A 24,382-nucleotide genomic window follows, 5' to 3' on the forward strand; every position below is an offset into this window, starting at 1 on the left:
TTTGTAATTAAAAAATAGAAATATTATTGTAACAACTATGTATAGTGCCAGCTGGGTACTAAACTTACCAGGGTATCACTTTGTAAGTTATATAAATGTCTAACTACTATGCTGTACACCTGAAACTAATAAATATTGAGCATCAACTATAATTTAATTTTTTTTCAATTTAAAAAATAGAAGTATTTTTGACTGTTGAAAACATGGCAACCAGTGAAACTGGGTCAGAAGCCAGATACCCATCTAAAAGGCAGACTGTGACTTACTGGCTATCTCTGTCATGGTTTCTCCTGCCTGTCCCCACCCAACTAGACGCAATGGAATGAGGAACAAAATGATCATTGCTGAGAGCTTCTCAGAAGAGTCATCATTTTCCTAACACATAACAAGGAGTCAGATGACGCACTTTATTGAGAAGTGAAAAAACATTAGAACCATTAGTTTGTTTCCTGCATCCCCATTCTTCATCCACAATTTCATTTAATACGGAAATCATCTTATTACATTTGATGGCTTGATGACAAGCTCTGGGGCACAGACATCCCAGGGAAAGTGTCCAAGAGGGCATTAACTGGGAGACTCTACACACTCCTGGCTCCCCTAAATTGAGGCCTTGGGATCACTCCCGTTCCTGTGTCCCACATAGACTCCCATTCTCCAACATCCAGGACCCTCCCCAGTATCTCCAGAAACGTTGGGAAACCCTGTGGGAGGATCTGTGAAGGTCCAAGCAGGGAAATCACACAGCAGCTAGCTAGGGGCTATCCCTGGGCCTAATGGCCTATCGTGAATTTTTTTCTCTCCACCCTTCCTGGGCCTTTGCTGACCCCTTCAGGCGAGGGAAGGAACTTCAGCTGTGTCGACAGGAGCATAATCTATCTCCGCAGGCTCCTGCCTCTCCCTTACCTGACCCTTTGCGTAGGGGAAACTGCCAGAGTCCCCAGGCTCCATGCTACATGGAGGAAATCCATCTGTCAGGACAACAAGCAGGAACAAAAAGGATCTTCTCCCTGCATAGAAGAGGGTACTTTGTAGATGTGGCCTATCCCCTCATTGTACAGACTAAGAATCATTTTATGGGCCCAAAAGGCATTGCTGGAGGACCCAAGTTTCAACAATTGTCCCTAGTCTAGATTCAAGTCTTGCGTTTGTCATTTGTTTGTGATTTTTTTCCCTTTGAAGGAAATCATGCACTAGAGAACTCCCAGTTTGGAGACATTTTGGGGTAGGGTAGGGCTGCTTCCCTAAATTGGGACTCCTGCAGATGTGGGACATGAGGGAGCCCCCAGAGGCTGTGGACAGCAAAAGCATAGCTCTGATTCCATCTGCTGCCCCTGGGAGCTACTTAAGAAGCAAAGTCTCTCTCTGACCCCATTTCCATCACAATATACCCTATCTCCACTTTCCCTGCTCCTCTGAGAAGGCTCTCCAAGGTAGAGGTTGCAGGTCAGCAAAGCCCAATGGTCATCTTCTTTTAAGAATGAGACTCCATCTCAGCAGCTTCCCTAGAAGTATCTCTAAATATGGGCCCTGATGTTTGCTTCCTACACAGTAATCAGGTGGGGGGTTTTCCCAGCACCTCACTGGTCAGACTGTCAAAGACTGTTTTAATGGGGGGATGTGATTAGAGGTAAATTAACAAAGGGCAGATTCAAGCCTATAAAATAGGGATTAACTTTGGGCAAAGTGGCATTTACCTAAAGAGTTAGCCTCCCTAGCCCACATGAGCATGAACTTGAAATGTTTAGGCTACTGCATTGGGGATGCCTTATATTAGGTTGGTGCAAAAGTAATTGCAGTTTACAAGGTTAAGAAAATGCAAAAACCGCAATTACTTTTGCACCAATCTCATAATTCTGCACAAGAAGTAACATAGTCAATGATTTTTGCACAGTGAGCTTTTTCAGGACAACCTGGAAGTTGTCCTCCTCTCTTCAAGAGCCAGGGCTGGTTATAAATAGCTCAGTGCAAAGCAGAAAGGGGTAAACCATTCCCAGACACTAAGCAACATGCATTTCTGCAGACTTACCCCTACAGGTAAGGGGGGACTGCTGCAGCTAATTCCCTTTCACTGCTCAGAACATACCTTCTGAGGCAGACTCAGTGATGGCCCCCTGAAGATATCTACATCTTAATCCTCAGAATTTGTAAATGTTTCCTTCTGTGGCAAAAAATAAAATAAAATGAAATAAAAAACACATTGCAGATGTGATTACCTTAAGGACCTTGAGATTAGGAGATTATCCTGGGTTACCTGGATGGTCTGTAATTGTCATTACAAGTGTCCTTATAAGAGGGAAGCACAGGCAGATCTTGAAGTGGAGGTTGGAGTGATGCCCTTTGAAGGTAGAGAAAGAGGGCAGAAACCGAGGAACACAGGTGGCCACTAGAAGCTGAAAAATATAAGGAAATGGATTTCCTCTGAGAGCCTCCAAAAGAAACCAGCTCTACCAACACCTTGACTTTAGCCCAGCGGGACTGATTTGGACTTCTGACCTCCAAAACTATAAGATAATAAATTTATATCGTTTTAAACCACTAAATTTATGGTATTTTGTTACAGCAGCAAGAAACTAATATACTCTCTCTAAGTCTATCATTGTGTGTTATTTTTAACAGTTTTATTGACATATAACTGACACACAATAATGGTACATATTTAAAGTGCACAATTTGATAAGTTTTGATATCTGTATACACCCATGAAATCATCATCACAATCAAGATAGTGAATATATTCATTACCTCCAAAAGTTAACTCATGTACCTCTGTAATCCCTCACTCCCAGCCCTCCCTGAGCCGCCTTTTCTCCCTTTCAGGAAACCTCTAGTTTGTTCTCTATCACTAGAGATTAGTTGGTTTTATATCGATGGAATCATGCAGTGTGCACTCTTTTTTGTCTGGCTTCTTTCACTCAACCTAGATGTTTGGGGATTCATCGATTTTATGTGCATATCATTAGAGTAGTCCTCCCTCACCGTATCCACATTTTCGCTTTCTGTGGTTTCAGTTACTAATGGTCAGCCACAATCCACAAATATTAAGTGGAAAATTCCAGAAATAAACAATTCATAAGTTTTCAATTTTGCACCATTCTGAGTAATGTGACACAATCTCACTCCTTCCCACCCTGGAATGTGAATCATCCTTTTATCAAGGGTAACCACACCCATTCCATAGTCATTTAGTAGCCTTCTGGGTTATCAGATCAACTATGGGGTATTGCAGTGCTTGTGTTCAAGTAATACTTATGTTGCTTAATAATGGCCCCAATGTGCAATGGTAGCGATACTGGCAGTTTGGATATGCCAAAGAGAAGCGAAAAGTGTTTCCTTTAAATGAAAAGGTGAAAGTTCCTGACTTCATAAGAAAAGAAAAGAAAAAAATTGTATGCTGAGGTTGCTAAGACCTATGGCAAGAATGAATCTTCCATTTGTAAAATTGTGAAGAAAGAAAAAGAAATTCATGCTAGTTTTGCTGTCACACCTCAAAGTGCAAACACATCTCATCACGTAGGCATTTTTTCATCTCACATCATCACAAAAAGAAGGGTGAATACAGTACAATAAGACAACACATTTGTATAAATTTTATTACAGTATGTTTTTACAATTATTCTACTTTATTATTAGTTATTCTTAATCTCTTACCGTGCCTAATTTTAAATTAAACTTTATCATGCATATGTATGTGTAGAAAACTATATATACAAAGTCTGGTACTCTTCATGGTTTCAGGCATCCACTGGGGGTCTTGGAACATATTCCCTGCTGATAACTACTGCTGTAGTTAAGTCCCTTTCACTGCTAGGTAGTATTCCATTGCATAGACATACTACAATTTGTTTATACACTCACTTGTTAGTAAACATCTGAGTTGTTTCCATTTTAGCTGTTATAGAAAAAGCTGCTATGAACATTCATGTAAAAGTCTTTGTATGCTTTCAGTTTTCTTGGGTAAATATCTATGAGTGGAATGGCTAGATCATATAATAGGTGTGTGTTTAACTTTTCAAGAAACTACCAAACTGCTTTCCAAAGTGGTTGTACAATTTTATACTCCCAGCAGTGATAATAGCTTGCTTTTGCATTTTTCAGTCTATTTAAGCGTTTCATTAAGTGGAGCTCATCTCCACCCATAAATATGGTTTATAAAAAAATGCAATGTTGGGGCCCGCCTGGTGGCACAGGCGGTTAGAGCTCCGTGCTCCTAACTCCGAAGACTGCCAGTTCGATTCCCACATGGGCCAGTGGGCTCAACCACAAGATTGCCAGTTCAATTCTTCGAGTCCCGCAAGGGATGGTGGGTTCCGCCCCCTGCAACTAAGATTGAACAGGGCACCTTGAGCTGAGCTGCCTCCGGATGGCTCAATTGGTTGGAGCGCAGGCTCTCAACCACAAGGTTGCCAGTTCGACTCCCACAAGGGATGGTAGGCTGCGCCCCCTGCAATGGCAACTGGAGCTGAGCTGCGCCCTCCACAACTAAGCCTGAAAGGACAACAACTTGAAGCTGAACCACACCCTCCACAACTAGGATTGAAAGGGCAATAGCTTGACTTGGAAAAAAAAAAGTCCTGGAAGTACACACTGTTCCCCAATAAAGTCCTGTTCCCCTTCCCCAATAAAATCTTTAAAAAAAAGAAAAATGCAATGTTACAGTAATGAAAAGCATGAATACAAACAACAGAGAAAAAGAGACAATGAAAATTAGACAGAGGAAACAGAGATAAAAAGAAAAAATAGTAGTCAAAGGGCGGAAATTGGAGAAGAGGAAAGGGATAGAGGAAAATAAGAAAGAATGAAAAGAGAGGGAGAAACACAAGAAAGTGGTATCAGACCCAGCTAGAAACACATGGCTCGTGCAAACCAGGCTAGTTAAGATTTTAATAAAGGGACTATTTTCAAAGAGCTTATGAAAGCAACAAGGGATACTGCAGTTCCTTGGTTACCACCTTTAGGCCTAAAGGGTCTCAGGAAAGGAAGATTCTGGGCACTCTCAGGGAATAGCCACAAGAAGAGGGCTACCTTTGCAAGTGGGATGCAGCCATCCCTCTTAAACTGGAAGGGCGTGAGCTGCAGCAGTAAACATCTCCACCTCTATCTGTACCACCCCCATCCCGTCTCCATCTCCTGCTGATGGTTTCCGTGAGCTGAACCCAGCCAGAAGGCATCAGAGTATATTGATGATGTCCGTGTGGGCCAGCTTTCCTGGCTAGGAGTGGATGGGTGCAAAGTGGGTCTGAGGGGCAATAAAAAGAAGACACCAAGTAGAGAACCCAACAGAGGAAAGGGACAAAGAACTAAGCTGCTTCTTCATCTGCCTCTATTAACGACATGAAAAGACTGAGAAAGCAATGTGCAATGATTTAGGAACAAGCCAAGGGAAGGCGGTGCCTTGTGACGTGCAGGGCTGTGCACCAGAATTTGGATTATAATTGGTCCACTCAGTTTTGAGATCTATTTTGAAGGAGTTATTAACTTGGGCTTTAAAAACAAACAAAACGATTAATTCTAAAACTGTTGCTGTTGCAGATCTCACCCTGTTTGTATCCCTACTAAAAAAGGGAAAACTCTTCTAAATCGTGTGACGTGTCCACAGATTTGAGTGAATGTAGGCTATAAAAGCAGGTATCTTAATGTGATTACTTTTTGGAGATGCAGATTTTAAGCATTCTATTTTTATTTTTATTTTTTTATTAGTTTCAGGTGCACAAAACAATGTAATAGTTAGACATTTATCACTTATATCCCTCACACAGTGACAGTCCCCCTCCTCCCATCCACTACCCCTCTGACATGGCACACAAGAGGTTATTTTTTTCTAGTAAGTTTGTTTTTTTTTTTTTTTTAAACATACTGTCCCTTTGCCAAGCACTATTGTAGGCCAGAATTTATGATAGGGATCATTTTAGCAGAGTTTTCAAATTTTAACTCTGGTGTTTTATTTCATGCATATACCTTGATATTCATTTAAAAACTCTTAAACAAAAACTAGATTTAGGGAGCCTATATTAATGAAAAAAGTTAACAGCCATGAGTAAATATTGGAGAACATTTATTGTCAGTAACTTTTCTGTAAATTATTTCTACTGCAATTTTCTTGTCTATTTAATAAAATACAAAAGTTAAATTAAAAAAAGCAGGTATCTACAGTGGGAGGAAAGTTGAGTTAAGGACTGGTGACACTTCTTGGCAAGACACAAAATGTCCTTGAACCTAAGAGTTGATGCAAAAGTACTAGTAGGACAGGTCTTCTTGGCTGATGGTTATTCTTCCTGTTTGTCAGATGACCTACATATTTTGGTGTTAACCATCTCCCTTTCACTCATTTCAAGCTGAGGACTGCTGGCAAGAGAACAAGATAATCAAGGGAGGAACTCAAGCACCCATGGGATCTACTGGGAGAGCTGGAAATGTTCTCTGCAACATTTTTTCTTTCTTTTTTTTCAAAAATCTCATAAAATCCTAAATTTCATCTTGTTTAAATTATATCTATATTCCATCTTTTAGGGAATCTTTAGGGGGTCCATAAACAAGCCATTCATAATAAAATATTTTTAGAGCACTATATTACCTCAGGTGGGAAAACTGAGATCTTTCTTCTCATTGAAGGTATGAACTACTAGTGCCTAATAGGGATGAATTCATCGGCCGCTTTTTACAAAGTGAACACTGAAGGAAAACCTTCAGATGATTGGTAGGAATTTTAACGTCTAGAGAGCAGTCAAGTTTTCTTTCATTGAAGCTTCCTGGTGATCTGTTTTGTCTGTTCTCTTTGCTCAGAACCTCTAAAGGGGAAAGTTAAGAAAAGTCGAGCTTATTGCTATTAATTGCTTCTTCCAGTGCCCGCAGTCCAGGAATCTAATGAGGTGATACTAACAGGACAGGTAGTCTGCTATGTTCCCACAAAGTTTGATAGGTGGAAAGATAGTCAACAAAATTTTCTATTTATCTGCTCACAAATGTGAGCCAATTTAGGGGTAGAGTGGAAAGAACAGTTAAATATGAGGTCAGCAGTTTGGTATTCTAATTCCACTTATTTTACCAACTAGCTGTATACGCTCAGGTAAAATGCATTCAATGTTTCTGTGTCTGTTTCCTATAGCTTTTCAACAGAATGATTACATGTAACAAGACTAACCCACCAGTTAAGACCATTCAACAGACACTGCTGTGGGGTAGTATAGCCCAGGACAGATTTAATGATGTAAACAGGAAGTGTCACAAAATGCAAGTAAGGAACAGCCTAGGACAGAAAAGGACAGAAGAATACAGCACAAAGAAGCGGAGTACAGAAGTTTCACCACAGAATGGAGCTATAGGCCAAATCACCACACCACACAGAGCCAGAAGCCATCCGCACGTTAGTAAGTTAACAGCAGGAATTTTGTAGGACATCTTAGAGTCTCCTCAGGAATACAATTGACAGACTCTAAAAAAGCAAACTTTGAGCAAGTGCATAAGCAAAGGCCCTGTGCTCGTCAGCTAGGACTGACAGAGCAAAACACCACAGACTCAGGGGCTTAAATGACAGAAATGTATTTCTCACAGTTCTAGACCCTGGAAGCCTGAGATTAGGGTGTTGGTAGGTCTGGTTTCTCCTGATCCCTCACTCCTCGGCTTGCAGAGGGCCGTCTTCTCGCTGTGTCCCCATATGGTCCTTCCTCTATGCATGCAGAGGTGTCTCCTCCTCTTCTTACAAGGACATCAGTCTTATTGGATTAGGGCTCACCTTTCTGACCTCATTTAACCTTCATTACCTCTTTAAAGGCCCTATGTCCAAATATAGTTAGTAGCATTGGGGGTTAGGGCTTCTAGATAGGAATTTAGCAGGGACACAATTCAGTCCATAACAGGCTGTAATATCAGAGAGAGCTCTGTGCAGACTGACACAGGACAAGAATAAAGAGACACAAAGAATATGGAAAACACAACAGGAAAATCCAGGCAGAGCAAAACTGTGTTCTCTTATCCATATCTGGATAAAAGTCTTTGCCAATTTCCTGAGGATGAATTGGGAAACAATTTATAATTCATTCAACACAGATATATTGAGTATCCTCTGTGTACCAGGGACTGTGGTAAGTGTTGGGGATATTAAATTAACTAAGCAAGGAGGCCATTAGACTAAGGTGGATCTAATGCTGTGGCAGCCTAAGTAAGCAAACCAAAATCTAAGCCTGCAAGTGCCTCAAGATTACCAAATTGCAACCTAAGGACAGCCAGTCACAAACAGCCAACTGGGCTTGAGGCTATAGCCAGTCAACAACAGCCACCATTTCTCTATAAAAGTCTCTCCTGACACTCCGGCAGGTGGAGTATTCCTAACCACTTCCAGTTTGGTGCTGCCCAATTCAAATCGATTTTTGCTCCGATAAACCTAAAATTTTTAATATGCCCAGTTTTTCTTTTAACAGGGGACAGGGATGGAACTTTAAGCACAAACAGCTCACCTTCAAGCTTACAGCTAATAGGGAAGACAGAGTCAGGTGACGGATACTCAATGCTATAACCGCACATAGACTGAGGTTGAGGAAGGGACTGATTCAAGCAGAGATACCAGCAGAGCAGAAGCCAAAACAGCAAGCGCATTTGAGAAACTGACAGGCCGGCTCCAGAGAGCAATGGGAGAAGGTTGTGGCAGATGAGTCTGGACATGACCTGGGAGAACTGGGAGGCCAGGTTAGGATTTTACTCTTTATCCTGAGATCAGTAAGAGGCCCTTGATGGATTTCAAGCAGGAGCTGACATGACTAGCTGTCGGTTTTGAAAAGATTACTCTGGCTCCAGTTTGGAAAACAAATCAGAACCCCCCACCCCATATGTCATTTAAAGTTCATTATATAAAAGCATGCCCTCATTACCTGTAGTCCCATGCTATGGTATAACAAAGAATTTGTTTGGTCTTTGTCCTGGCTGGGTTCCTGGTACAGAGCTTCTAAAACTTTTGGGATTTCCCAAGAAATAGAAGTGTGTTTGTTATTCATGAGCTCCTGGGATCACACCTGAGTTTATGCTAATAAGATGGTTAAGGGGGAGCTACCTAGAAGTCACCAGAAAGACCAACCACTTGATTAGAAAGTCCGCCCTGCCCCACCTCCAGTGTTAGGGAGGAAGGCTAGAGATTGCATTCAGTCCTTGTTCCGTGATTTAATCAAGCATGTCTAAGTATCAGGTTGGTGCAAAAGTAATTGTGGTTTTTGCAATTATTTTTAATCTTTTAAACCGCAATTACTTTTGCACCGACCTAATAATAAAACCTCATAGAAACTGGACACCAAAGCTCAGAGAAGCGTCCTGGTTGGTAAGCATGTTAGGTGTCCTGGGAGGATGACAGATCCTGATTCCTCTGGAGAGGTCAGGGAAACTGCATTTGGGACCCTCTGAGACCTTGCACCACCTGTCTCTTCATTGGGCTGGTCTTGTTCTATATCCTTTATAATAAAATTATAATTATAAATATAGTGCTTTCCTGAGTTCTGTGAATCATTCTAGTAAATTATCAAACCTGAGGGGGTTGTGGGAACCTCCCAAATTTGCAGCCAGGTGGTCAAAAATGTAGGTGGCCTGGGGACCCCCAAAGTTTGTCTGGCATCTGAGGTGGAGGCAGTGCTGTGGAGGACTGAGCCCTCAACTTGTGGGGTCTGCAGTAATTCTGGGGTAAGTACCAGAATTGGATTGCAATACACCAGATGGTATCAGACCAATGGACTGAAACAGAATCCAGGCCATATTTTGTCTTGGTCATTCTTAATTTCAAATCAAAGGATCTTTTGTCAAAGGGAGTAAAAAGACTTGTCCCAAAACTAAGAAATGGGCAGATTTGTCTGCACTGGAGAAAAAACACTGGCTTCCGGCAGCTCCAAATTCAGATCTGGTTACCTGGCGGCAAGCCCCCTGGCTCGACACCATTCATGCTTTCTTGTTATTGGCCTGAACACAATTCGGAGGTTCAGTCTTGTTATTGCCATTCCTGGACACACTGCTGCTGCTTGTCATTTGCTCTGGAGAAGTGTTGCTATCACCGGCCTGAGAGTCTGCACGCCTGTCACCTCAGACCACCTTACCATGAACTTCCTTCCCAACAACCAACATACACTTGATGTTTTGGTGACCTGTGAAATGAAACTACACGCGACGTTTCATGCTTCTTAAAAATGAGCTGCCACATAAGCATCATTTGCCAACTCTAACACCTCTCCCTTCGTACCCTTTCTAGACCATCAAACTCTTTAGTTTCCTTGTTAACAAATTAATAAACGTTGAAGTGTGCTTGAGATCAATTTATCTAAGAAAATTTTAAAAATATCATCTAGGAGTGACAATACTAAAACTTCATATTAGTAGTGGTCAGCAGAAAAAAACATCTCCAAGAATGCTGTCTTAATAAGGCCCATTTCAGTCCAGATAGATCACAGGTTACATATTTAACATGCCCAAGCAAGACACATGAATTAGAAACATACTGGTACTTAAGACTAACACATCATTTAACAAATTCTGCCATTAAAGGTCTTTAGGCCTTTTTAATCATTTGTATTATAAATTTGGTTATCAAATTTTTCATAACTAGACGTAAAATCCCATTACAAATGATTCTCAACAATAATTCTCTTCCAAGTCATCCACAGCAGCAATGCTTCTGATTTTAGTAGTGGTCTTTGTAATAACAACTGTCCAGGAGGAAAATCCCCAATTGCCCATTCTCTTTGTCATAGATAAAGCTGAAAGAACTCAACCAGCCAAGAAGCAATTCTATTTTTTCCTCATTCCTTTTGCAGCAAATGTCTTTCTACCACTTTCTTCTCCCCTTCACCTCCTCAGACATTCTAATCATTCCTCCCAGCCAAACATATAAAAATATTTTTTTAATTACAGAGGGTGCCAAAACAATGTATACTCATTTTAAGAAAGGAAAACTATATTAAAATCGTAATGCTCAATATATACCAATAACAGAAGATGAATACTTGTGACATTCACGTTTGACTTCAACAATTATAAGAGGTGCTCAGAGTGGTTACCATCAGCGTCTAGGCACTTCTGATTACGGTGAACACCAAAGTGTCCACTTCTATACATGTTTTTGGCACCCCCAGTATTTAGAAGTTGGAGTAAGAAAATAAATGGGTTGGTTAGCATTTTTCTCCTTGTTCTACTGGGTGCAGAGCTCATTCACTTCAGAGTCTCTAGAATGTGTTCTAATTCATTTCCAGGTTCTACACCCCTCGTCACTGCGGTCATCTGCCTAAGGCTGATTTTGCAAGGACCAAATAGAACCACAGAGTAGAGAAAGAGTGAGTGGACCCTGCCCCAGCTTCTTGTGCTGCCTCCATTATTTTGTACCACCAGAACTAAGCTTAACTACAGGTTCCCATTCTTGGTCAACCTTATCAAGATTTCTAGGGGATCACTAGAAATATGTCATTACTAATTGTGTTCTTGAGTATATAAGAAAATAATATTCTCTATTTCAGAGCAGAAGGAAGAGAGTGTATGGTGTAATTTGTTTATACATTCACACACACACACATACACACACACAGACAGATACACATCCTGTTTCTATATTTTGGCTCTGTTTTGTTTCTATGTGATCTGGGATTATGCACCTTCTCACATAACCTTCCACTTTTTTCAAAACATTTTCCCTTATAGACAATATTCAGAGATATTTTTAGGTACCAGTTACCAGAAAAAAAAAGTCAAAGTGCTTTAATAAGCATTTATAGTTTTCATCAAAATTAATGGCGTTTTTTAAATACAATTGGTCCTTATAATTATATAAATGTAGTCACATTAAAACTGGTAATGTCATTGATGAGATTTTTTTTTATTCCGAATAATTGGACCAACTACAAAGCCAACTAAGATTTTTAAGTGTTATTTTCATTCCCAAAGGAAATACAGGGAAGTGAAAAAGGATAAAATCTTCTTGGTCACAGCAAGAACCCAGAAGACTATTATATCTGTCTCTTTACAAATTTTACCTCAAACACATATATACAAAAATCTACTTCAAACAAACCACTGCCATTAACTCAAACCTGATCAATAAAATCAGCAGAAGAGGGCCCCTCTCCATGCCAGTACAGAGAAAAATATAATACACCACCATTATTTGGGACACCTGGGGACAAAAAGATCTAAAAACTTTCCCCTTGAAAAGAGTAGGAAAAATAAATAGCAGTCTTTTAGATTCTGTGAATGGGGGGCAATATGGCTGGAATTGATTATACGGGGTATTCATAAAATCCTGTACTACTTTACATTTAACTTTAGAGCTTTGTTAAATCTGGTGGTAAAAATAATTAAAACATATTTATTATGAGATAAAAGAGTACGTTATCCTTTACTAGCTGAAATGAACTTCAGTGCTGCTGGTCATAGCACAGATTTTTCCTTCTCAGCTACAGAAATCATTTGTAATTTCTTCAGGATCCGGAATAAGCAGCACAGTTGTTCTGTAAAGGGTTTAGCATGGACACTAACCAGCGTCCCCTGGTGCAGCTGGAACTCATGGGAGCAGGGTCAGGAGGGTGTGGAGACAGTCCCAGAGAGCAGTTTTCAAGCTCTCGGCCTCACGTGGAAAGGTGCTGGCTCGGTTATTAGATGGCCATTAGCTGTAATCAGATGGCCATCCGCTGTGGCTGGTTGGCTATCAGCTGTTACTGGTTAGCCATTAACCACTAATATAACTGCCGTGGCTAAGCTAGGGGGTTGGTTGGCAGAGAAGCCGACGGCGGATTGTGGCTAGCAAGTGGGGTGGGTTGGTTGGCAGAGACAAACGGTGGATTACGCATCGTGTAGAGCCTGCTTCCTGTGTTTCCAACCAAGACTGTAGTGGTATGAACCCCCATCCGTGGCTCCGTGGGTGTTCCTTTTTGGCCTCACCATGTCCTGCGTTCTGCAAGGAGCGGGAGCTGAGTCCCTGCATGACACAGGGTCATATGGGAATCGAAATCGTGCCACAAAAGGGTTCCTTGTGAGCATGTTACCACGACTCTGACGGTTGATGGGGTCAGAGTAGCCTAATGCATCCCTTTTCACAGAAACACTACATCTGTCCCCAGCACCCTCACCTGAGCGCTGCATAGACCAGTATGGACACCTGCCACTCCTCTTTCAAGGGTCTGTGGTTCCTCAGCTCTTGTTCTGATAAACAAGTTAATATCTTCATTCAGGCTTCAATAGATCTGAAGTGGCCTGACAGTCATTCTGCCTCCTTAAAGTGACATGGCACTTCTCAGCTTTGCTCTGTTTTATGTTGATTTTATAGTTTACAGCTCAGAAAACATTTAACCCCCCTTTTTTCCAAGTTCTTGCAGGTGACCTCACTGTTGCCTCCTCATTCTGCCGTCAGGTAATATTACCCACATTTGAGAATAACAGAACAGAAATTAAGGTCAGAGAGCTGGTCCCCAAAGCGGGACTTGAACCTAGGCCTTCTGACTGCTAATCCTGTTCTTTCTACCTTACCAACTATTAAAGAGAAGAAACTGTGACGATACCCAGCTACCTCAGCACCACTAACCCCAGATCCTTGAGCCCAGCCTAGCATGTCTGCTTCCTCCCTACCTCTCTCACGCTGGCCTCAGCAACACACCGCAGCAGGCGACCTATTCCAAGCCTCCCTGGTGTCCCAACTTTACTCGCCCAGAGAGCCTGGCCATGCCCTACACCTCAGTTTCCATCTGCACTACAGAGCGATTGGTTCTGGCCTTGCTTGCTGCTCCAGCCATGCCACCCACGACACACACACTTTCCCTCTGTGGTCTTTGCCACCATCTCTGTTCATCTTTTGCTTCACAGCTTTCTTCTCCCTTGACCCTCAACCCCAAGATTCAACCTGGTTTCCACCACATCCACTGGACTCCCAGGAGGGCCCACTCCCACTCGTTGCCCTCTTTCTAGCCTTGGCATGATCTCTACTCCCCACCTTTGCAATTTTTGGCACACTGAGTGAATGTCCTGGTTGTTCCAAGACTACATTGATTTCAGCTATTTTGTCCCATCATCAGACCATTTGGTCCAATTTTTGGATCAGAAATATAGTCAATGTAGATTTACTGCACCTAAATATTATTTTTATAATTGGTGCCGCATGCACAGGATACAAAATTAAAAAGGCATTGAAGGGTATGGAGTAAATATTAAGTCTCTTCTTAGTCCTGTTCTACAGGCCCACAGGCCTCCAGTTCCCCACTTCAGACGCGGCGACTATGAACAGTTTCTTATCCTTCCAGATACAGGCCATGAATCCCTGACCTGGTGGTATTGGCCATGTTTCAGCAACAGCATTGACAATCTCTTAACAATTTATAAATTTAAAATTAGTTCAAAGAAAGAAATAAAAATAAGTTCAGCATCAGTCCTACCCCCCTAAATGAACTCATGTCATTTCTCTAAATTGCATTCCAATTTTTAACTACATGCACATGTTTTTCATTGCTTAATTGTGGTATAAAAGCTCGGTTCTACTTCCATTGCTAGTTTCATACATACATTTCATTTTCCTTATTTTAATAGCTACATAATAAGGGTTTGGAGGTTTTATTTTAAGTTTTCATAATTATAAATAATACCAGTATAACCACCTATAACTTTTTCTTCTTTGAATTATTGCCTTAGGATAAGTTCTTAGAGTGGTAGTAGTCAGTCTAGGGAATGGTTCATGTCACATTTAGCCAAATAATTCTCTTAGAAAGGTGACAGCAGCTTGCAATGCCTCATATAGTTATGAGCATACATCTTTACTTTTATTCCATCAAATACAATAATTATACTTACCAACAAAAAAAATACTCCCTCATATTGTTCTCATTTATATATTTCTGTAATAGATAACTCAGATCAGTACCATCTATTTAGGTTTCTGTGTTGAATGCAAACTTCTGTTAGAAGCAGTCCTCGGAGCAAAATAGAGTAAGGTGAGTGACTGGTTGGATTTTCTAGGACCTTGAAGAGCTTATGGGTTTTTGTCACATCCCACATGAAGGGCAGTTTGGCAAGGTCAAGAATGAATGGACATATAGAGGAAAAACTGAGAGTTGCTAGATGGGAGGGGGTGGGGATGAGGGAGAAGGTGAGGGGATTAGAAAGCACAATCGATAAATAAATAAATAAAACCCAAAAAAAGCACAATCCATAACCACAAGAGTGCCACAGGTATATGAAAGACAGTTTGGGGAATGTAATCAATATGTTGTAAAGACTTTATAGGGTATCTGATGGTCACTTGTCTTATTAGGGAGACCACTTCATGGATGGTGTAGATGCCTGACCACTGCACTGTACACCTGAAGCTGAAGCTGAATAATAATGAATGTCAACTATAATTATATATATATATATATATATATATATATATATATATATATATATATAAAATCACAGGATGTGGAGTACAGCATAAGGAATAGAGTTAGTGGAACTATAACAGCTATATACGATGTCAGAGGGGTAGTAGAGTGGGGGGGTTATCACTTTGTGAGGGGTGTAAATGTCTAACTGTTTTGTACACCTGAAACAAATAATAATAATAAAAAAATAATAAATGCACACTTTCTCATCCTCTCTCTCTCTCTCTCTCTCTCTCTCTCTCTCTCTCTCTCCGCCTTTCTCCCAACCTTAGTGATTTTGATCCATATCCACCAAGCCATTTTTACGTTACTAGAAAAGGCAATAGTCTTTCCAATTTACATTCCTTAACAATTATCTCTTTTCGCTTGTTATCACAGATGTATTCTCCTTATTGTTTAAAATGGATGTAAACCCTCCCACCTTGGAAAACAAGACCTGGACTTAAACTTGGGCTCTTCACTTACCAGCTATATCCCTTGGGGAAATCACTTAGCTTCTTGGAGGTTAATGTCTATCAGTAAAGTGGGAAAATAAAAACATATGTGTACCTCACACAGTTGTGGTGAAGATGAAGTGAAAAGATGTATGAGTGTGAGAACTGTGTTGTAAATAGCAAGTCTCTCCTCAAATGTTCGTAAGTATTCTATTAGGCCATCTGACTCTTCTCTGTTTCAAGTCTAATCTCCGTTGCTCCTGGAAAAATGTATTATTGCATCTTTAATTATTAATTTACTGCCTTTTATTTTGGCTGCTTATTCAGAAGTCTAATCATTTAAAATCGCAATACTGAACTCTATTCTCCAGATCTGCCTCCTGAAATGTTTCATTTCTTGATTTTGTTTCTTACAATTCTTGATATATCACTCAAGGTCTTTTTTGTTTGTTTTGTTTTTTTACTGATTTAAGTGCCACCTCTGCTTTGTGCAGATTAAACATTTTCAGTTTGTCTTTTGCAATGATCATTACCTTCATTCTTTTTTATTCTGACCTTCTCTCACTTAAAAGGATATAGTGTCCACTTCATTTCTTTGAAAAGAGGCTCTAACCATTTTCTGAATTCTGTGTGGTTCCCTGCAGTTGCTCTTTTTCAAGATTAATTAAAATAAAGTTTTCTGTACATTCTTTGGTCTTTTTTGAGTGGTGCTTTGTCGGGGAGCCCACATTAATTTTTTGAGTTGAATGCATTTCCCCTTGGTTACCTTAGTGGCTTATCTCTGCTATACTGCTGAAAATTCTTTAGTAGACTTTCTGACTGATTTTAATAACATTTGTGATTAAGAGTTTGAGTTTCTACTCACTCCAACATCTTCCTGGATAATTTTCCTACCATGTCAGATTTTTCTATCCTCTAATTCAATAGATTCTAGAAAGAATCCAAAGACCAAAGATGGGATTCGAACTGGAGAGCCAACATTTTCATTAGTAAACTAAAAAAATGCCTTTTTGTGCTTTGTTGTTGCTATTAAGGTTCAGGCTGGGCCTAGGGAAGGGGAAGCAAGGATGGAATGCTGAAATAAAATCTTTCCACAAACCCCTTAATAAGTCTACTTATTAACTGCATTCCTAACATTTCTGAACCTTCCAGACATTTTGTAAGCAGCAAAGGCCACATTGGTTTCCTTATCTATAAATAAGGAGGATGCTAAATTATTTCCAAGTTCTTTTTTCAAGTTCTGAATTTCTACATTAAATAATATTTAAGCTGCAGGTTAGGAATGAATTGATGACCAGAATTCTCCCCACTTCCTGCCACCCCGCCTTCAAAATGCACACATATGTGTTTGTACACACACATGCACACACACACTTGATTTTGTTTCTTAAAATTCTTGATATCCCCATTTGTAAATTTTTCAAATCAACTGTTACGAAATGTAAAATGAACCAGTGAAGGGGGAAATGAGAGAATTGAATAGGCAATTCTTCCCTCTGGAATCAGGGCAGCCTCTGCTCGCTGAGATCTGCTCCAACACACGAGATACCTGGGAGGAGACCCCACACGCAGTCAAGGCCACATCTCAGCCCAGTCTCTCTGTGTGTGTGTGTGTGTGTGTGTGTGTGTGTGTGTGTGTGTGTGTGTGTGTGTGTGTGTCCCTCTGGTGGACACACTGTAGAATTGCAGCTTTCTCTGCAGGCACCTGAGCCCACCTGGGATGGCAGCCTCAGATGGCACCACCAGTGACCTGAAACCCCACCCAAGGTGCTGCCTGTGAGGGACAGGCTAGGTCTTTACCTTGTGTCATTTTGAGGCACGCTATCCCTGCAGTTGTTAGATTTGAGGCCCAAAATAACTACTATGTGGGATGTGAAACTGGGCAATATTAAATGGCCTACATCTTTACCAGTATTTTGGGTACTCCCAGCAGGAGAAAAAAGTTTTAATTCAAATCTTTCAGAACAAAGTTAATCAGAATGAAGTTGCTAGCCCCCAGGCTCTTGTCTCTCCTTTGAACTTTGATTACACTTCATTTACATTGTCAAAACTGTGTCTCAAGAAGACATCTATGGTAACTAGTGGCAGAGAAGTGAGGGATGGAATTGTTTTGACAAGCTGTGAATGGTAGGGCTACTTTAAATTATTGATCAGCCAATATTTAATGCATGTCTATACACCCATTCATTCATGGAAGCAACAAATATTTATTAGTTCATATTGTATCGGTCACTGCCTGTTTGCTATCACATCCTTTCACCACCCTTCTCCTGAGAACTGTGCTTCCTGTTTATCTTTGCCAACTATCTTTCAGCTGGGATGGCCAAGGGGAGGCACTAACAAGAGATAGGAGGTTGAGAAGTAAGGAGAAGCCAGATTATTTTTTCCATCCCCCTCTCTGTTTTGAACATCATTTTCTGCAATGATTCCAGCTCCCCATCAGGCAGCCCCTCCATCCAGAGTCATTGGCAGTCCCAGCCATAGTACAGCCTCAGCCTCTGAGTCTGATGACACTATCCCTTCCCTGTGTCCTTCGTACCCTTGTGATGGTAGCAGCTTCCTGCTGTCACTAATATCTGGTTGTTTCATCAGCCCATTCAGCTTGTCACCTCTGTCCAATTCCTGTGTAACCAATTTCCTGTTTTGAATTCCCTCTTGGAAAGGCCCAGTATGATTGTATTGTACATGGTGATAGATATGGCAGTGGGCAAGACACGCTCAATCCCTGATCCCACAGAACTCACAATCTATCTGGGAAATCACATACCAAATAAACAATCTTTAGTATGATAGATATTTCAAAAGAGAAGTGCATAAGAACATAAAGCAGGGCCATCTAACCTAGAATAAGAATGAATTTTTTCGTTCCATGGGTGACATTAGAAACTTAAGGAAGTGGGTCTTTATATAGAGACACAGCTTCATAAACTAGGGTTGCAGTATGGCAAGTTTGCATGCCACCTCCCATCCTCTCTGGATCCAGCATGGAAGAAAGGAAGGGACACTAGAGAAAGGGGGAAGTTAAGGGTTTTAAGCAGGATTCAGTACATGGTAGTTGCAAAGAACGTAGTATGGAGTTTTTCTGGCAGCCTGCCAGGACCCAAGAAAAATAGGCTGTGCCTGTTCCAACCAGGGCAGAAACCAGAATCTTGGAGGAGTATATTATCCCCCTGGCAATCTCCAAAATACACGAGTCAGGCAATGTCCAGGCCCAGCCTGACTCAGAGAAAATGCTTTCCTAAACATTTAAGCTCCAACATTACATTATCTCCCAGACCTCCTCTCAGCCCGGCACTATATGGGAAATAAGGACAGGAGAGGCCCCAAGGCTGCTGTGCTCCTTTGTCCCAACAGGTTTCCGATCTTGTCTTGAGGAGCTCAAGGCACCTTATCTTCTCCATCCTCCCCTCAATACTGTCAAGTTCCAGGTTTACTCAACACCTTGACTCCTCTTGCCAAATCATAAAATCTCTAAATTTATGTATCCGATGGGACAGGCATATTTTCTTCACCTTTACCGTTTTAATCACTGTTTACAAGACCTAAAGCATGTTTTTTGAACTGAATTTTTTCAATTCCATACTACAGAGGAAAGTCATTACTCAAACGAATGGTCATTCCAAGCTTCCCTGCTTTACTGACTTCCCTGATATGACATGGGGGAGAGAGCAAGTTTGAGAGTCTTCTCCTCCCTCCAAGTCTAGGTTAATATTAGATCTTAGTGTGTCTAATAACATTACAAGTCAACATACTACCTCCCACAGGGCTCTGGTCTCTTTTGAACTCCAAATGACTCAACACTATCAAACCTCATGATTCAAGAAGTCATTATGGGTCAGTTGTGGCAACTGAGGCAGGCCAGGGAAAGGAGGGTACTCAGGTCTTATTATACTTGAGACCTTTGGAGTAGAGTCTGAAGCAGCCCTTCTCAGTCTGGATTCCATGAGAGAACTAAGCCCTAATGCCCTAGGGCATCTATTATATGTAACAAATTAACTTGTATCTGTTATGCTTCTAGAATGGTACACAAGCATTAGCACAAGATGGTGTGAAATGTTTATTTCACGAATATGGGTAGAAAGGCATAGTGAGGAACACGGAAAAGCAAGCAGAGGATCCCCAAGAAAGCCACACCCAGGTCTCCTGATGGTCTTTTTCTTCTGCATATTAGAGACATAGTAGGTGCTTATCAATTTAAGAAGGTACATCTGACCCATTCAACTCACCAAACTCATGCAATTTTAACAGAAGATGATTGGAGAAATCAAACTTATTTTCATCTGAGCATGGTTACTTTTGCAGGATCCATTTTCTAGAGAAATCTCCACATGAACCCCTATTCCGAGCCACTCACATTGAGCCCTGTGGGAAGGCAGTACAGAGAGGAGGGAATAAATCCCATAGAATAAGGAGTGGGCGGGGCACAGGAGGGAAGACTTGTTTACCTACCAAGTGCCTCCATCCTGCCAGTTGAGGTAGGGTTGAGCCTCCCTGTGGAGAGATGCAATAGAAGGGTGGGAAGGACGCGGGAGGTGGATAAATAACACTTAGTTTAGCACTGTTTGTAGCAGTTGTTTTCTAGGTGTTTCACTGACATGTCCTATCAGCTCTATTGTAAATTCTTTGAATGCAAAGGCTAAATTTATGCTGTAAATCTTTAATCTCCTACAATGTTTAGCACAGTGTTTCTCTTACAGATGCTTAATCAGCATACCATTGATTAATCAGAATCTACTTTAGGAGAAATCGGTGTATCCTTGCAACAATTACAATAGAAAATGTATGTGAAAGTGCTGTATGAATATAATAAAGTTTAAAGTATTTAATACTTGTGCATTATGAGCCAAGGATCTCCCCCACATCCCAACCCACTATGCTTCAAGGAGCCACTTCACCTCACCCTGTTGGACAGAGATAGAATCTAGAGCTAGGGATCTTCTTGTCGCCACCACTGGAATTGAGCAGAGCTTCCTCTGGAGACAGAGCCCAAAGGCTTCCTTCTCACCTAACTTTCCAGCAACAATGGGCAAAACAGAAACTGGGGTCAAAACTGACACCCCCATCTCCCTTCCATCGCTGCTCTGCTCCCTAGCGTCAAAGGTTTCTCTCACTCCACCCCCATATGCACACAGCCTTTATTGCTGAACTCTACAGTCTCAACAACAGTCAGTCAGGAATCAGCTCGTACTGCCTACCCCCGGGGTTTCAGCTCAGCCTCAGGATCCTCTCTGGCAGGATCCTGGTGCTCCTTTGTGGTCTTGGAGCCTGAGATCTGACTGCCCATTTCAGGCGAGGCCTCACAGGGTCCTGACCCCGGAAGTGGCTCTCGGACTGGTCAGCCAAGGACATGGAGAGCCAACACCCGGGGGAACTCACGTGAAATGGATTAAGTCTCAAATGCCAACGGATTAAGTTTCAGTGGGGAACATGCCCTTCCAGTCAGGAAAAAGGTGTTGTCCCTGATCCACACCTCCTACCTGGAGAACAATCGGGAAGCAGCGGAGTGGCTCTGGAATCAGAGGAGAGGGAGTTCGCTGGTGCTGAAGGATCCTTCACCCAGACCTTGACGGTGCTTCTGAGCACGCACCCCCACACTGCAGTACCCCTCTGGGGTAACCAGAATGTCCATGTCTAGCAGAAAGCATGGCTCTTCCCTGGGACAGTATTAGAGACCTTATAAATTCTTAACTCACAGCCATCTTCATCCGTCCTTTTGTTCCAAACCATTCCATTGGATTTTCAACATATTTTTGCTCTTTTCTAAATGTGCAGCCAATCTTACATCATGTCCTGACAAATCAGGATCTTCTGACACCTTGATGGCAGGACTCCCATGGTCTCCCTGGGAAGATGGGTATCTTGCTCTCCCTCTCCTTTGCGCTGCCTTCCAATTTCATCTCATTGTACTTTGGGAATTGGTGCTCTATACCGCCACTCAGGGCCCCCCATAGGTTCTGGTAGGCAGGCCTGCCCCGGGATCCCCATAGATCTGACCAACAGAGACTTGCCTGAGCTTTACTAGGTCTCACTTGTTGTTAGTGATTATGTGGTATATTATGTTTCCCTTCCTTAACTGCACTATCTTTGGGGGTTAATGCAGAGCAATTCTGAACACCCTACCTCTCTCCATCTAAGCCAAGCCGAGGGTCAGAGCTCTGGGATGACGGCCCTGCCTTGTGGGCAGGCACATCCTCTGGCTCTGCTGCAAAGCAAGCTTGGGCTTCCTATTCCTGCTAGTCTGCAAAAAATTAACAGCCAACCATCATGACCTTTATACCACACTTATCAACCTTAGCAAAAGGGAATCTGGACTTTGGGAGCTATTTGGCAGGCTTATAAGTTATATAAATGTCTAACCACTATGCTATACACCTGGAACTAATACAATATTGAACACCAACTATAATTGAAAAATAAAAAGTAATTTAAAAAAATAATAAAATATCTTCTTGGTGCCCCTCTGAGTTATGAAAAAAAAAAAAAGAAAGAAAGAAAGAAAGCTATTTCACAGGCTTGATTGCCCAAAGAAGTTCAAAGAACAGCCTAGCCAATTGTGTCAAACTTGACGGTGTTCTCTAGACCCATGACTAATACATTTTTACTGGATATATTTTAAATCATTGTATTCAAATAGGCAATCTGATGCAGTTCTGATTCTAGGGCATCCAGGAAACTTTCTAGCTCACCAAACTACACACAAATAACGAGACCATTTAATGTGGTACAGGACAGTGGCTTTCTAACTTTTTGGCTCCACAGTAAGAAATTCATGTTAAATAGCAACCCGATGCACAAACACACAGACAGGCACACACACACAGACACACACGCCTACATAGCTAAAACACATTTCTTGAAACAATGTTGGCTTAGAGGACGATACATGTGAAAGTGATTTATTAGGAAATATTTCCAGGGAAAAGAGTTAGAGGAGTGAGGAAATTGGACCAAGAAGTGACTCAGTAAGGGTACGACATCAAGCTAAATTGTATAGAGGGTAATTGTGATTCATTCCCACAGAGGGCCTGGGGACACTGTGCACACCTCAAAGTCATCCCCACGAGAGGACAAAAGAGCTGAAGTGTGTCTATCACTGTTCCCATTAGTCATTGGTTAAGGGCTGTGGAGGGAGGGAAGGGACACAAATTCCGAGGCCCGTCTGGCTCTCCTGTACCTTCCAACAATGTGCTGGCTTTTGGGGAACGAATTCAGACTGGAATTCAGCTGGTGCGCACAGAGAGGGTAAAGAGATCCCAGGTGACACGAACAGAGCAGGGACAGCACCTGCTCCAAACCCCTAACGAGTGCTAGACTGTGATGTTTCCTATTCTGGTGTTGTGTTTTGATTTATTTTTATTTGTTTTAATTTGCTGGTCATGAATTTCAATCTCAGTGCAGCCACTTACAAGCTGTTATTTAGCCTGCTGGAGGCTTTTCTTCATTCCTAAAATGGGAATAATAGCTATCAGCTTTGCTCCTTGTGTTAAAAACCAGAATTGACACAGACATCCCTAGCAAATCGGAGGTTCTCAATTTTTAACTATTGTGACAAATAAATATATCCTCAAAATGCCTCAAAAAAGTAATACAAAAATTTCTGTGTGCTCTTGACTATAGTCAAGATGTCCATGCATAAAAACACACGTGGTTGCGTATGGATTTCTTTGCAGAGATACAATGGGCATCTACACAAATATTCACCACCTCCTGCCTCCATGCCGTTGCTCTTTATTCCCTTTGACTAATGTTGCCTTTCATTCAAGCTTTGTCTTAAATGTCCCTCTTTCATAAAGCTTTTCCAGACCACCCAAATTAAAGATACTCTCTCCCACCTCTGAATTGCCATGTTATTTTATTTGAAATTATTTTATGGTACTTTGTCCCCCCCCCCCCCTTTTTTTTCCTTTTTGCAGTATCTATTTAAATTCTGACTTGGAAACAGACAGAAATCAGTGGAATGAAATAAAATCCAGAAATAGGCTCAGATATGTATAGGAATAATGAAGACATCAAGGCATGGGGGTAACTCAAACCGTGCTGACTGGATAACCATTTGGTAAAAAAAAATAAACTTGGGAGCATTTTCTCAGTCTGTTGAGATTTTGCTTCCCAGCAATTATCGTCAGTTTGGCTCAAATAAACTCATAAGTTTCTCTTTAAAAATAAAATAAAATAATAAATAAATAAATAAAATAAACTTGGATCTCTATGTCACTTCCTATACCAGAACAAATATCAGATGTTTAAATACACACACACACTAGCAACATTAAATAACTACATGAAAACATGAATTTTCTTACACTCTTAGAGTAAGAAAGGCCTTTCTAAGCATGACATAAAACTCAGAAGCCATAAAAGAAAAGATAAATAAAACTGATTCCATAAAAATTTAAAACATCTACATGACATTAAAAAGATATAAATTCAAAAGTCATACTGAGAAAAATATTTGCAACACATAACAGTCAAATGGGTAGTTTCCTCTCATAAAGAATGTATAAGAATAAGTAAGAAAAATGTAAACAACCCAATAAAAATGGACAAAGGACAGGAACAAGCAGTTTATGAAACAAGAAATACGAT

The 24,382-nt window shown here is 41.1% G+C and overlaps 1 protein-coding gene across 2 annotated transcripts in view; it reads right to left on the reverse strand.

Moving 5' to 3' along the window:
* Nucleotides 1-22,072, reverse strand: part of LOC109458300 (dehydrogenase/reductase SDR family member 2, mitochondrial) — a 79,115-nt gene extending 57,043 nt beyond the window's left edge. Inside the window, exons 1-2 of one of the 2 annotated variants that reach the window (XM_074328037.1) lie at nucleotides 20,992-22,072; nucleotides 20,246-20,287 (exon numbers count right to left, since the gene is read on the reverse strand). In XM_074328037.1, coding sequence (XP_074184138.1) covers nucleotides 20,246-20,258 — 13 coding nt within the window. In that variant the 5' untranslated portion in view covers nucleotides 20,259-20,287; nucleotides 20,992-22,072. The remainder of the gene's footprint in view (nucleotides 1-20,245; nucleotides 20,288-20,991) is intronic. The other variant, XM_074328038.1, reaches the window with a different exon arrangement.
* Between the last annotated feature and the right edge of the window lie 2,310 nt (nucleotides 22,073-24,382).

This window comes from Rhinolophus sinicus, linkage group LG03, assembly GCF_036562045.2.
Source record: "Rhinolophus sinicus isolate RSC01 linkage group LG03, ASM3656204v1, whole genome shotgun sequence".
Lineage (NCBI taxonomy): Eukaryota > Metazoa > Chordata > Mammalia > Chiroptera > Rhinolophidae > Rhinolophus > Rhinolophus sinicus.